This window comes from Marmota monax, unplaced genomic scaffold (genome assembly GCF_021218885.2).
Source record: "Marmota monax isolate L192 unplaced genomic scaffold, Marmota_monax_Labrador192_F-V1.1 WCK01_AAM20220418_F8-fsc00176, whole genome shotgun sequence".
Taxonomy (NCBI): domain Eukaryota; kingdom Metazoa; phylum Chordata; class Mammalia; order Rodentia; family Sciuridae; genus Marmota; species Marmota monax.
In genome coordinates this window covers 1,270,089-1,285,989 of record NW_026694774.1, presented here as the reverse complement: position 1 = coordinate 1,285,989, position 15,901 = coordinate 1,270,089, and the positions used below count along the sequence as shown (strand labels likewise).

Below are 15,901 nucleotides of genomic sequence, written 5' to 3'. Positions count from 1 at the left end.
AAAAAAATCAAATTAGATACCTCTATTATATTCACCAGTGCATTTCATGGTTCTTATTCATAGTATTTATCATGCCTTTCTTCATTCAATAGGTAGATAAGATATAATTTGTCATCTCCTTGTACTGCTAGATCTAATTGTGTTACCGTGTTGATTTTATGTACCAGTGTATCTCCAGTGGATGGATATATATATATATATATATATATATATATATATATATATATATCTGACACATGCTGGATTGTCTCCATGTAGCCTTGGATGACACATTCTCTTTCCTGTCTTCTTGCCTGTAATTCTCAGAATAATTTATAGAACATACTGCAAATACAATATCCTGAGACATGGCGGCACTGCCTGAAACAGTCAGCTTTGTTCCTGCCCCTTGTAGGGAAGTTAATATCTAGAGTTAGGAAGATATTGTGAAAGCTAGGCCAGGCTTTGTTCCCCTCTCCCCTGGAAGCAGTAAGCCCTTCAAAGCTTGTCCCAGTGAATAACATTTCTCCTGAGGTATAAAACTCATGGCAGGCTGCTTTTCAGGGTTCCTTAGCTGTGATTCAAATAAAGTAAGGCAGTCAAGAAACCATCAAATAGTTTTATTGAGCCTCAGGATCCTGGCTCATAATGCATCTTATACCCTTTCAGTCCCTGGATGCCTATCCATAAATGATAAATCCACTTAATATTACTTGTTGCATGTGAGTATGTCCTGTCTCACCAAATTCAGGCAATTGGTAAAAGTGTGGCCCAAAATGAAGTATGTAGAAATGTTTGGATTCCTATTCCTGATGGGTGATTGCATGGTCATTATTTTTGCTATCCTGTACATGGTGGCAGTGCTCTCTTAGGGCAGTTATTAGTGGACCTTCTTTACATCACATGGGTGCTCAGTACATATTTGTTTAATGAGCAAAGTAATGAAGAGAACTAACTAGCATTAATTGACACCTAGTTCCATGCTAGATACTTTACACATAAACTACATTCATTCTTTACAACAGTTCTGTGAGGAAAGTATTACTAGGACCTTTTTATAGATGAGGAACCTGAACTTCATAGACATTGAAAAAATGGTTTTAACATCACAGAATCTTTAAATGACAGTGCCAAAATTCAAACTAAGGACTGTTGAACTTCAAAGCTAGTGTTCTTCACTCTATCTCATTGTTTCAGTATCTGCTTAATGTGACTTCATTGTGCTGTAAAGAATGTACTCTGAGGGGCTGGGGTTGTGGCTCAGTGGTAGAGCACTCGCCTGGATTGTGCGAGACTCTGGGTTCGATCCTCAGCACCACATAAAAATAAATAAATAAAATAAAGATATTGTGTCCAACTAAAAAAATAAAAGTAAATATTTTTAAAAAAGAATGTACTCTGAGGTCATATTGAAAAGTGACAGAAGAAATTAATAAAAATATTCAAAGATAAATAGGTCCATATCAATCCCTAATATCTAAATATCACAGAGAAAATTGGATTGCAGCCAGGTGAGGTGGCACACACCTGTAATCCCAGAGGCTCAGGAGGCTGAGGCAGGAGGATCTTGACTTCAACACAGCCTCAGCAAAAGCAGACACTAAACAAGTCAGACACTAAATAAAATGCAAAATAGGGCTGTGGATGTGGCTCAGTGGTTGAGTTCAATCCCTATGGGAAAAAAAGAAGAAGAAGAAAATTGGATTGCAAAATTTATTTAAGTTCAAAGATAAATAGTTCTATATCAGTCCCTAATATCTAAACATCACAGGGAAAGTTGAATTGCAAAATATATTAAGTACAAATTAGTAGAATAACATTTTTATAAATCATGGAGTTACTATTATAGACCTTGATTTTTAAAAACAATTATTTTTATAATATTTAAAATTTCAAATGTAATATACAATCCTATTTTTAGATATACAGAAATTTTTAAAAAATCATTTGTTCTCCTCCGAGTCCTATGATCCAGTAGTAACTAGAGTTAATAGTTTGCTATGTTGAAAAACTTCCTACAATTTCCATTAAAATTATGAAACAGTAGTTGGCAGTTATTATGAAAGTCAAATTAGAAGTACATAAATATTATGTATTAATATGTATGTTTTGAAAGCATGAATCTTTTTAATCATTGATATGCAAGGATCAAAGGCCATGCAAAGTTCACTGGTTCTTACTTTAGGAAAATTCTTTTCTTTCCTTTTATCTTTTGCTTTTCTTTTCTCCTTCTTTTCTTTTCCACCCCCTCTCTTCCAAAACTGAGTGCTTATCGTACATAAGACACTGGAAATATAATGGTGAGAAAGAGAAACATATAGTCCCAGATCTCATTTCGAGTTAGAGGGGAAGTATAAGCACACAATTTTAACTCAGTTTGAAGAGCCATATGCCAGAATGTGGTTCTTTTTTTTAAAACAATATCTTTATTTATTGTTATGTGGTGCTGAGGACCAAACCCAGGGCCTTGCACATGCTAGGCCAGTGTTCTACCACTGAGCCACAACCCCAGCCCCCAGAATGTGGTTCTTAAACTTTAATGTGTGATCAAAATCATTTAGGATGCTTGCTAAATTTGTAGACTGGCCTTACACAATACTTACTGAATCAGATGATCCTGAATGATCCCAGTAATCTCCATTTTAATAAGCTCCTCAAGTTTGTTGATATGGGTGTATTCTGTTGGCAATATGTAGAAATAAAAAGGTGTAATGGGATAGTGTATTGAAGGAAATTTTATTTAAAGGGGTCAATGATGACTTCTGCAAAAAAATGTGTCTAGATTAATACTTGAACAATGAGTGAGAATTAACTAAGCTAGTGGAAGTTGGGCATCGGAAAGTGGGTAAGAGAGTAACAAGAAGAGAGACTTCACTGAATTTGAGCAGGAGAAAGTCTGCATTTAGGAAGTGAAAGAATTTTAATATGTCTAAAGAGTGGATCTATTATTTTTTGTTATTTATTTTTAATTGATATATGCAAATTGTGTACACCTATGATATATATGTTGTTTTATACATGTATGCATTGATTAAATCTAATTAAATAATATAACCTTCACTTCACAGATGTCTTATTTTTTGCATGGTGACAACATTTTAAATCTACTTTCTTGGTGATTTCAAATGCACTATTATTATTACAACACATATTAGTTAATTATAGTCACTATGTTGTACAACAGATTTCCAGAAATTATGCAATTGGTCTAACTGAAATTTTGTATCTCTTAATCAATATTCCCTTGTAGTTTAAGATGTGTAAAGGTATGGTAAGAGAATAAGATACCACCAACATGGAATGGGTAACTTCAGATAGTAAACAAAGCAGTTACTCATAGGGATCATTAGATTTAAGGGAAGGTTCAGGTGAGAAGGTTAAGATGATTAAGAAGGCCATTCAGTTTTCTGTTATATTCTTGGTCAATTAGATATTTCGTGTTTTACACTCACACACATAATCATAGTTACTAAATATGTTAATGACCTCTTTTGTTTGTATTTGCTCATACTTTTTTGTCATCTGAATGATCATCACAACAAATCTGAGGTATATGTCTACATTTGTCCCTATGTCTTCTATTTTATTCCATTAGTCTTCATATCTGCTTTTATACCACTATCATGCTATTTTCATTACTATACCTCTATAGTATAATTTCAAGTTGAGTATCATTATATTTCCAGTATTGATTGTTTTTCTTAGAATTGCTTTGGCTATTGTTGGTATTTAATTCTCCCATATGAATTTTAGGTAGCTTTTTTTCAGTTCTGTGAAGAATGATATTTGTGTTTTGATGGGGATTGCACTGAATCTGTAGATCACTTTTGGTAATAAAGCCATTTTAACAATATTCTACCTATCCATGAAATATAGGAGGTCTTTCCATATCCTAAAGTCTACCCCAATTTTTTCCTCACTCTTCTATAATTTTCACCATAGAGGTCCTTCACCTCTTGATATTATTTCAAAGTATTTTTGGTGGTTGATATTATAAATGGAATTCTTTTAATTTTTTTTTGTCAATGAACCTTTCATTTATTGACATGAGATGCTGAGAATAGAACTCAGTGCCCCACACGTGCTAGGCAAGCACTCTGCCCCTGAGCCACAACCCCATCCCTATGAATGGAATTTTTAAATTTAGTTCACTGTGAGTTCATTATTGATGTAAAGAGATATTGATTTTTGTGTTGATTTTGTAACTTAACCACTTTACTCAATTTGTTTATTAGGTCTACATGTCTGCTGGTGAAATGTTTAGGATCTTCTAAGTATAGGATAACATCTGCAAATAGGAATAATTTGTCTTTTTCCTTGCCCATTTGTATTCCATTTATTTCCTTCTCTTGACTAATTGCCTGGATAAAATTTCAAATATGTATTGAATAGGAGTGGTGAGGATGCACATTCTTGTCTTATTCTCTATTTTAGAAGAACTATTTTCATTTTTCCCTATTCAATATGATATTGGCTTTTAATTTGCCATGTATAGTTTTTTATATTGAGGTAAATTCCTTCTATCCCCAGTTTCTTCAGGGTTTTTCTTATGAAAGGGTGCTGTATTTCATTGAAGGCTTTCACCTCATCTATTGAGATGATCATGTGAGTCTTGCCCTTGATTCTCTTCATGTGGTGTGTTATGTTTATTGATTTGGATATGATGAACCAGTTTTGCATTGCTGGGATGAAGCCAACTTGATCATTATGTATAATCTTGTTATTATGTTGTCAAATACAATTTGATAATATTCTGTTAAGGAATTTTGCAAGGTTGTTGCAAAGATTTTATCAAGGATATTGGAGTTTTCTTTCATTGAGGTATCCTTATCTGGGTTTGGTGTATGTGATACTGGCTTTGTAAAATAAATTTGGAAAAGTACCATCCATTTCTATTTCATAGAATAATTTGAGGAGCATTGGCCTTAGTTCTTCTTTAAAGGTCTGGAAGAATTCAACCAAGATACCATCTGGTCCAGGGGCTTATTTTGTTGGAAGGATTTATATTACTGCTTTAATCTCATTGATTGTTCTTGGTATTTTTATAATTTACATCCTCTTGGTTCAATTTTGCTAGGTTATGGGTGTATAGAATTTATCCATTTCTTCCAGATTTGACAAATTAATGGATTATAAATTTTCAAAATGGTTCCTAGTTATCCTCTGCATTTCAGTGATATCTGTTGTGATATCTTCTTTTTTCAACTCTAATTTTTAAAATTTGGCTCTTCTCTCGCTTTTTTCAGTTAATGATTTAGCTAAGGAATTATAAATCTTGTATCTCTTTTCAAAGAACCAACTATTTGTCACATTGATCCTTTTTATTCTTTTATTCTCTATTTCATTAATTTTGGCTTTGATCTCAATTATTTCCTTTTATTTTACTGATTTCAAAACATTTTGTTTTTGTTTTTCTAAGATGTTGAGATGTATCATTAGGTTATTTATTTGTATCTTTCTAAGTTTTTCATGTAGGCACTCATAATTACAGATGATCTTATAATTGCCTTAATAGTGTCCAAGAAATTTTCAAATGTTGTATCTTTGTGCTCACTTGCTTTTAAGAATTTTTAAAATTTCTCCCATGATTTTTTCCAAGATCCTTCACCTTCAAAAGTGTATTGTTCAATTTTTATATGTTTATATAATTTATGAATTTTGTCTTGATGTTTATATTAATTCATTCCACTACAATCTGATAAGATGCATGTAATTATTTCAATGTTTTTGTATTTGATAAGTCTATCTTTGTGGCCTAAAATGTGGTCTATTTTGGAGTAAGTTTTATTAGCAACAGAGAACAAAGTTTTAGGTGAAATATTCTATGGATATCTATTAAGTCCTTTTGATTTATAGTATGTTTTAGTTCTGAACCATCTTTGTTGATTTGGTCTTCATGACCTATCTATTGCTGACAAAAATGTTTTGAAATAACCCAGTATAATTGTCTTGGGATCTGAGCCTTTATGTCAAGTAGTGTTTTTTTATGTAATTGTATGCACCAATATTTGAAGCATAAATATTTACTATCATTATATTTTCCCATTGAATTATTCCATTTGTTAATATGTAGTGATATTATTTGTCTCTCCTGATTCATTTTGGATTGAATTTTGCTTAATGAGATATAAGAGTAGACACACTCTTTCTTGCTTTCAGTCTCCATTTGCATTGAATATAATTTTGCATTCTTTCCCTTTAAGCCTATGGATGTCTTTGCCTATGAGATATATCTATTGCAGGCAATACATGGGTGAATTTTGTTTTTTCTTTTCTTTTTTAAAAAATCTGTTTATTAGTTGTTGACGGACCTTTATTTTATTTATTTATATGTGGTTCTGAGAATTGAACCCAGTGCCTCACACATGCAAGGCAAGTGCTCTACCACTGAACCACAACCCCAGACCCTTGTTTTTTTCCTTAAATACAAATTACCAATCCATGTCTTTGAATTGGAGAATTGAGACCATTTACATTCAGTGTAATGATAGGGATGTCTTTATTATTTTAGCGATTTTGATTTATTCACAATGTTTAGTTTAACCTAATATTTACTGCATAAGTACTCTTCTAAAGAGATTTATTCTTCCTGAGCACTCTTGCTTGTTTTATCAATGTCCCTCCATGTGTGGGATTTATTTAAATATCTTCTACAATGCTGGCTTAGTATTCAAGAATTATTTTATTTGTGCTTGTCTTGGAAGACTTTCAGTTCTCTTTTGATACTGAAGGATAACTCTGCTGAATATGGCAATCTTGGTTGACAGTTATTTTCTTTGGGGGCTTGAAACATTGCTCCAAGCTCTCAGATTTGAAGGTTTCTTCTAAGAAATCATGTAGTAGTCAGTACAAACCACAAACAGTGTTGGCTAGGATGTGGGGAAAAAGGTACACTCATACATTGCTGGTGAGACTGCAAATTGGTGCAGCCAATATGGAAAGCAGTATGGAGATCCCTTATAGAAAACTTGGAATGGAACCACGATTTGACCCAGCTATCCCACTCCTTGGTTTATACCCAAAGGACTTAAATATAGCATACTAGAGGGATGCGGCTATATCAATGTTTACAGCAGCACAATTCAATAGCAAAATTGTGGAACCAACCTAGATGCCCTTCAGTAGATGAATGGATAAAGAAAATTTTATATATATATATATATATATATATATATATATATATATATACACACACACACACACACACACACACACAATGGAATATTTACCAGCATTAAAAGAGAATAAAATCATGGCATTTGCAGGTAAATGGATGGAGTTAGAGGATATTATGCTGTTAAGTAAGCCAATCCAAAAAAACAAATGTTGAATGTTTTCTCTGATATGAGGATGCTGATCCATATTGGGGATGGGGGACATGGGAGGAATGGATGAACTTTCAATAGGGCAAAGGAGAGGGAGGGGAAGGGAGGGGGCATGTGGATAGGAAAGATGGTGAAATGAGTTATACATCATTACCCTAAATACATGTATGAAGACACGAATGATGTGACTCTACTTTGTGTACAACCAGAGGCATGAGAAATAGTGCTCTGTATGTGTAATATGAATTGAAATGCATTCTGTTGTCTGTTGTCAAATTACAATAAACAATTTTTTAAAAAAAAAAGAAATCATGGTATTCTGATTGCCTTACCTGAAAATATTACCTAACATTTCTCTGTAGAGGCTTTTAAAATTCAATTATTTTTCTGTACATTTTGGTATTTTAATTACAATGTGTCATGGAGAGGTTCTTCTTGGTCTTATCTACTTGGAGTGCTAAATACATCCTAAAGTTTTAGAAAATGCTCTGCTATTATTTGAAATGTTTATCAGAACCATTCACTTGTATCTCTACTCATACATCAGTGCCAAGGAGTCCTATACTTGGTCTCTTAATTCTATCCCAGTGTTCTTGTATATTTTTTTATTAATATTAATCGTGTTTTTAAGAACCATATATTCAAATAGAGCACAGTCTGAGGCCCTGGACATTTAGAACATCAACATATGAGATCTGGTGAGAAAACACAATTCAGCTGGTAACATAAAATAATCCCCTGCTGAAGACAGACTCTCAGGATAGGTAATACTGAGTAAAGGAATATCCACTTGTAACAGTTTTAATAGCTACAGTCTGATTACATCACTTGAGGGTGGCAGAAACTACATTGCCACCAGATATTTCTGATTGTTGCTGCTTCTATGCAACCAGTATTCCCTAGGTGTTTGAAAGAAAGTTGGAGCAGGACTAATCACACACATACCTAGGATGAAAAAAAAAGGATTTATTTGTCAGAAGTCTAATGGGCTGTTCTGTGCAGACAAAGAGAAAGCAGTAGCAACTCCCTCCTGAATGTTACTTTGTATGGGTTAGAATCATGGCCAAGTGTTAGGGGCAGGTTTATTCCTGACTGACCTAGTAAACATCACCTGATCTTGGGGACGGCAAGTGTGTTTCTTGGGAACAAAGATAGACAGTTTTCCTATCTCTCAGAGGGGGAACAAGAAAAGCAGCACGTCTCTTTATCTTCTCAAGTAAAGAACAGAGAAACCAGTACATTCTCATCTCAGGGGCCAGTAAGTTGTCTTCTATCTCCCAATGAGAGAACAGAGAGAGACAGACACCTCTCCAGACAGGTAGGTTTTATCTTGGGCTAGATTCTATTTCTTGGGAATAAGAAAAGTATTCATAAAGTGGAGGTGGGGAAAAGGAAGATGGCTGAAATTATGCTAACAGTGTTGGCATTAAAAAAATTGTCTAATATCTCACACATGTGGAAAATAAAATCACACTGTTCCATTACTTTAAAATTTTGAAGCAGATAAACTCGAGTCCCCTTTCAGTTGATTATCAGTCATTTAGATTTTTTTCTTCCCTGAGTCATACTTAGACTCTGGATCCTGAAATGTACTTTCTTGCATCCTCCAAGCATTTGTCCCTATTAGGAACCTGGGTTTACATAGGTCTATTTCTGAAGACTTCCCATAACATAAAAGAAGGACAAGCAAGTGTGTTTCTTAAGTCAAAAGATACTCCTGGAATATCTGCTCTAGTCTCTCTCTTTAAAATGAGGAAGAAATAATATTTCTCCAGACTGATATCCCTTATATCAGGAGTAAGTCAGACTTCAAGCAATATAATAAGAATTTCATACAATTTTGTATGTGGGCAGTTCTAAATTATGACACATGGTGCTGAGAAGCCACTTAATTCTATTTTTTAAAAAATATTGGTTCTTTTTAGTTATACATAACAGAATCCATTTTATAATTCTACAAACATAGAATATATCTATTTCTAGTTAGAATGTCATGTTTGTCAATGTACATGGTCGTGGAATTCACTGTGATATTTTCATATATGTATATAGGAAAATTATGTCAGATTCTATTCAGTGTCTTTCCTTTTCCTATCTGGCTCCATTACCTCAATTCCCCATTGTATAATCTAATAAACATCTATTCCCCACCTTATTGTGGATTAGCTTGCATTTATCAGAAAACATTCAACCTTTGGCTTTTGGGGGCTGACTTATTTCGCTTAGCATGATAGTCTCCAGTTCTATCCATTTACTGGCAAATGTCATAAAGTCCTTCTGGTTTATGGCTAAGTAATATTCCATTGTATATGAATACCACATTTTCTTTATCCATTCATCTGTTGAAGGGTACCTAGGTTGGTTCCACAACTTAACTATTGTGAATTGAGCTGCTGTAAACATTTGATGTGGCTGTGACATTGTAGTATGCTGATTTTAAATCTTTTGATATATATTGAGGAGTGGCATAATTTGGTAAAATGGTGGTTCCATTCCTACATTTTGAGGAATATCTATAGTGCTTTCCAGAATAGTTGTACCAATTTTCAGTCTTACCAGCATTGTATGAGTGTACCTTTTCTCTTACATCCTTGTGAACACTTATTTTTACTTGTGTTCTTGATAATTTTCATTCTGACTGGAGATGAAATCTCAGCGTAGTTTTAATATGCACTTCTAAAGAAGCTAAAGATGTTGAACATTTTTCAAATACTTGTTGAGATTTTATATTTCTTCTTTTGTGAAGTGTCTGTTCAATTCCTTTTCCCTTTTATTGATTGGTTTTTTTTTTTTTTTGGTGTTAAGTTTGAATGCTTTACATATCCTGGAAATCAATGCAGTATCTGAGGTGGAGGTGGAAAAGATTTTTCTCCCATTCTGTAGATTCTCCATTCATGTTCTTGAATGTTTCCTATGCTGTGAAGAAGATTTTTAGTGATGCCATCCCATTTATTGATTACTGATTTTACTGCTTGGTCTTAAGGAGTATCATTAAGGAAGTCATTTCCTGAGCCAATATGTTAGAGTGTTGGGCCTTCATTTCTTCTAATAGGTTCAGGGTTTCTTGTCTAACAACTAGGTCCTTGATCCAGTTTGAGTTGAGTTTTATGCAGGGTAAGAGAAGTGGTTTAATTTCATTATACTGCATATAGATTTCCAGTTTTCCCAGCACAATTTGTTGAAGAGGCTATTTTTTCTCCAGTGTAAGTGTTTGGAGCCTTCGTTTAGTTGAGATAACTGTATTTTTGTGGGATTATTTCTGTGTCTTTTATTCTATTCTACTGGTCTTCTGGCCTATTTTGGTGCCAATACCATGCCGTTTGTGTTACTATGACTTCCTTAAGCAGTAAGAGATGGCCTTCTTTGTTCCTTCTGGTTAACTTTGGCTTGAGGTCCACTTTATCAGATATAAGAATAGAAACACCTGCTTGTTTATAAAATCCAATTGAATGTTAAATTTTTTTCCCCATTCTTTCTCCTTCAGTCTGAGGATGTGTTTGCCTATGAGGTGAGTATCTTGAATATAGCATATTTTTGGTTCTTGTTAATCCAATCTACCAGCCTATGTCTTTTGGTTGATGAGTTGAGTTCATTACCACTCAGTCTTATTATTGAGAGATTATTTTTATTTCCTGTAATTTTTGTTTTTAGTTTTTAAATTGAATTAGATTCTCCTTTGATATACTGTACTTCTAGTGTACTTTCATCCTCTGCCAATTTTCATTTGTGTTTTCCATTTCTTTCATAAAATATTTTATTGAGTATGTTTTGTAGTGGCAGCTTTCTAGTTGTGAATTCTATTAACTTTAGTTTATTGTGGAAGTTTTTGATTTCATCTTTAATTCTGAAACTATATCTTGCTGGGTATAGTATTCTTGGTTGACATAAATTTTAGTTTAGAGCTTGGTATATATTGTTTCAGGACCTCCTAGCTTTTAGAGTCTAGGTTGAAAAATCAGCTGAGATCTGAATTGGTTTACCCTAAATGTGACCAGTTTTTTTTCTGTAGCCACTTTTAAAATTCTACCCTTATTATGTATGTTAGTTATTTTCAAAAAATAGTGCATTAAAGTGGGTCTGTTGTAATTTTGTATATTTGGAGTCCTTTGTGACTCCCGTATTTGATTTTCCATTTCATTCTTAAGACTTGGGAAATTTACTGTTATTATTTCATTGGAAAGAATGTGCATTCATTTACTTTGTTATTCAGAGCCTTCATGTATCCCCATGAATTTTAGATTTGACCTTTTAATGCTATCCCATATTTCTTGAAAATTCTTTTCATGGTTTCTTAACATCATTTTTCCATGGTCAACTTTATATTCAAGATTATGTACTTTGTCTTCATTGTCTGAAAATCCATCTTCCATATGGTCTAGTCTATTGGTGATGTTTTCCATTGAGTTTTTAATTTGTATCATTGATTCCTTCATTTTGAGAATTTCTGATTGATTATTCCTCAGAATTTCTCTCCTTAATGAAGTAATTTTTCACTTCTTGAATTTTCATTTTATTTTAATCCTTACATCATCTTTTATCTTGTAGGTTAGTTTTACTATAAACTTTCTAAATTACTCTTCTGACATTTTCTAAATTGTGATATTGATGGAATCTATTGTTGAGTCATTCTGGTTTGTTCTCTAGTTTTTTCATATTATTTGTGTGTCTACCCATCTATCTAAATGAATTTGAGGCAGCAGAGCTTCTATCTATGATCTTTTTGTGACCCTTTAGGTTTTCAGTGCCTCAGAGATTAGGGGAAGCCAAATAATAGCAAAAAACCTATGCACACAATGTATAAAAGTAAATTAAGTACTTAGTTCCTATTATGGCTTCTACACTATTAATTGACACATTAAAAACAAATGGTAGGATCAGAAATTTCTGACAGTAAAGACAGTAAATAATCATGGATTTTATCTGGCATGGAATCAAACAATAGAGGTTTTCTTTTTTTCTTTTCTTATTTTGTTGTAGATGGACAGATGGCTTTATTTGTTTGTTTTTATGTGTTGCTGAATATGAACACAGTGCCTCACGTGTGCTAGGCAAGCACTCTACCACTGAGCCACAACCCCAGGCCACAGTAGAGGTTTTCTATGATTTCCATTGTATTGATTTCTGCTATAGCATTAGGGGTCAGGTCTGGCATTTTATAAAACAATTAGTGTTAAGAAAAGTTAAGAATAGAGTTAGTTAAGATGAGAGAAGAAGAGATCAGAGGGTAGAAAACAGTTTACAATTTCAAAAGGTGAATAGGGAAGATGCAGAGACAATGCGGGATATGTTGTTTTGAGGAGGGAGGAGAAAAAAAATGAAGTCAAAAAATTAAAGGAAGAGTGAAAGATAGAACAATAGAGTTTAGATATTAGAAAGAGAAAAAATAGAGAAACAAGGGAAACAGAAAATACAAAACCAAACTAAAATATATGAATCAAAAACCCTAATAAGGAAAAATATCTGCTTTCAAAAAATGCTAGAAATGAGAAAGCAGAAACAAATATGTATATGTATAAACATCCATGAATCAATGAATACACTTTCCACCAATACTAAATAAATAAATAAGAAAAATAACAGACTACTGAATGGGAGTATATATTTGCTGTCCATTTCTTAGTTTCCTTTCTCAGAAGAATGGTATGAGGTGGGATGGTAAGTGCTGTGTTGGCTCCACTACCAGGGTATAGTTGCCACTGGGTTCTGTGAGATGAATTTCTGTAGATGAAGCTCCTAGGGGCAGGGCTTAGATCTAGTATGGCCCCAGGTGTTTTATTGTGTGGGCAGTAGTTGGGCTATATTAATCAATGAACCTCTAGGACTTACCTAAGGAAGTCTCATAAGGGCTCCACTCAGGGACAGGGGAGTCAATCCTTCTCAGCTTCTGTTTTACCTGGATACTGCCCTTCCTGGCCTCCAGGGGTCTGGCTCCAAGTGCTGTCACTCCCATCCATTTGATTCCCCCACCTACTGTCACTAGTCCTGCACGCTGCCAGACTCAAACAAGGGGTGGGAGCTGGGCCCTCCCTGGTTTCCCTGACCTGTGTTATTACCCCCTGGGAAAAATACTCACAGTGCCTAAAATTCTCTGGATTTGCTAGGCTCAGTCTAGATCCCTCAGTGGTGTGTGCCAGAATCATTGGAATCATGTATTAAACTCAGCCCTGAACTCTTTGCCTTGAACTCCAGGTCATTTTTGGTGCTGCTGCAGTGTGCTTGGCCCAAGATGGGGCATGCCTCAGCTCCCAGGGCACAACTGGAAAACCCAGGGTGTCTTTCGTGCACCAGTTTAATGAGCTGAATAGCCTTAAGGCTTTCCCTTCCATCTGATCCTGGGATTCTCCACACCAAGACTATCCGTGCTTCTCAGCCTTTTCTAACATTGAGTACTAATCCCCATGTTCCTGCCAGGAACCCAGCTCCAATTTTGTTCCTTTCCCTTGTTTAATGCACCCAAAGTTTACAACTCTCAAGGCTCTCTGTCCAATATTGAGTACCAGTGAAGTCTCTTTGTCATCCACCTCAGAGAGAAGAGTCTCTATTTGAGTCTTGTCCATGATCTTTTTTCCCCCTCCAGTTCTTGTATATTCTGATCATGGTTTCATTTTCTTTTTTCTTTAATATTCTATGATTAATATTCATAATCATATTATGAATATTAATCATAGAGTATTAAAGAAATTATTAATAACCACCTTGTCTTCAAGCTCTGATATTCTCTTTTACTTGGTCTAATCCATTGGAGTGATTTGAATTAAATTATTGATTATCAAGTCTTTTTTTTTCCTTTATTTTATGCAGCACTGAAGATTGAACCCAATGCCTCACTCATGCTAGGCAAGCACTCATCCACTGAGCTACAACCCCAAGCCTTAATTATCAAGCCTTACATTTCAAGATTTCTATTTTTTAGTATCTTTATCTCTTTATTTAAATATTCTTTCACATCCTGTGTTTTCTCCCTTAGTTCATTCTTTAGATCTTTTTAAAATTGATTAATCATTTAACAATCAACTTTTTAAATTATCCATCCAAAATTTCACCCACTTTCCTTCTTGTGGACCATTATTGCAGGGTTATACACTTTTGGGAGTATCTTATTCTCTTGTTTCCTTATGTTTTCTGAGATTATATATTTGTGTATCTGATGCAGTGGATTCCTCTTCTTCCTTTTTTATGTGAAGGCCATTTAATGACCAGTTATCTCTTTATAATAAATTCTGTGCTGGATGTATATGTTAGCTGTGTAGACATTGTGTAGAAATTGAATAAGAAGAACCACCCCCAGTAACAGTAGTAGTTTAAAAGCAAATTTAAAAGCAAACCATACATGAACTTATACTACAACTCAGTTAATGAGAAAAGTAGGTGAGAAATAAAATAGTATAGGCTGAGAATAGTAAGCATTCAGGGTTAATTATAGTATGCTAAATTGAATTGGAAGATGGGTTAAAATTAAAAAGAGAGAAAAAAGAAAAATGTAAGGGAGGGGAGGAAAATAGGAGATAAATTGAGGAGAGAAAGAAGGATGAAGGAGGGGGAAAGGATTAGGGACAGGTGTAAAGAAAAGAAGTATTGGGAAATAATTCAATTAATTGACAAGACACATATAATTATACAGAACTCTGTAAAAGCACAAAATTAGGGAAAAACCAGAAATGACTTTACATAGATCAGTCAATCCAAAAACAATTATGAATACATTCAGTTTTCTTCTCACTTATTTTTAAAAATATTTTAAAGTGGTTGATGGACGTTTATTTTATTTATTTGTATGTGGTGCTGTGAATCGAACACAGTGCCTAATGCATGCCAGGCAAGTACGCTACCACTGAGCCACAACCCTAGACCCCTCACTGATGTTTTTTAAAATGGTGACATTCTTTCCAGTGTTGTTTTGATTTTAGAATGATTCACTTGTGAGTAGTTTGTGGGACTTGGTCAGGAAGTCTGGATGCTGAGCTCTTGCAGCAAGTATTGGGGGAAGATCGTCCCTTTCCCAGTAACATTCATCCATTTTATTGTGACCAGGGATAGGCATATAACGTTGGCAGAGCTGTTGGCCAGCCATCTCATTCACAAAACCTGGGAACAATGCAGATTGCACTAAACTCCTTCTTCCAAGAGCTTCAGATTGTGTTCTGGGGAAGATTTGTGGGAAGTATCCAGATCTATTCTTTTGATTTGATCTCGAAGGCATCTATAATATGCTGTGCTCTTCTAATCTGCCATTTCACCTGCCACAGAACTGATTCTTGAAGTAGAATTTTTTATGTTTGCTTTTTAAAATGTCCAATTCAATGTTCTTCTACTATCTTTTCCCATATTTAAGGGCATTTTGAATTGTGAGATTAACTTCCAAGGTTCTGTATACCCCAGATCACTCAAAGTTGAGAGTGTCATCATCAAATCTGTAATTGATCCACAGCCCACTTAAACAGAACTCATTTGTCATCATCCCTCTGTATGATGGACAACTCTAAATTTTTTGTAATAGATTCATAGAATAAAATGAAAAACTTGTCTTAAAGTATGTATTGCAAAATTACTAGCCTCTGGTAAGTACTTGTTAGATAAGCACAACATTCATGGTAATA

The 15,901-nt window shown here is 34.2% G+C and overlaps 1 protein-coding gene across 1 annotated transcript in view; it reads left to right on the top strand.

Annotated features, from left to right (window-relative positions):
• The first annotated feature begins 347 nt into the window (after positions 1-347).
• The window catches only part of Satl1 (spermidine/spermine N1-acetyl transferase like 1), a 44,768-nt gene continuing 29,214 nt past the window's right edge, over positions 348-15,901 (top strand). The window contains exons 1-2 of the mRNA XM_058572930.1: positions 348-368; positions 10,789-10,812. Coding sequence (XP_058428913.1) covers positions 348-368; positions 10,789-10,812 — 45 coding nt within the window. The remainder of the gene's footprint in view (positions 369-10,788; positions 10,813-15,901) is intronic.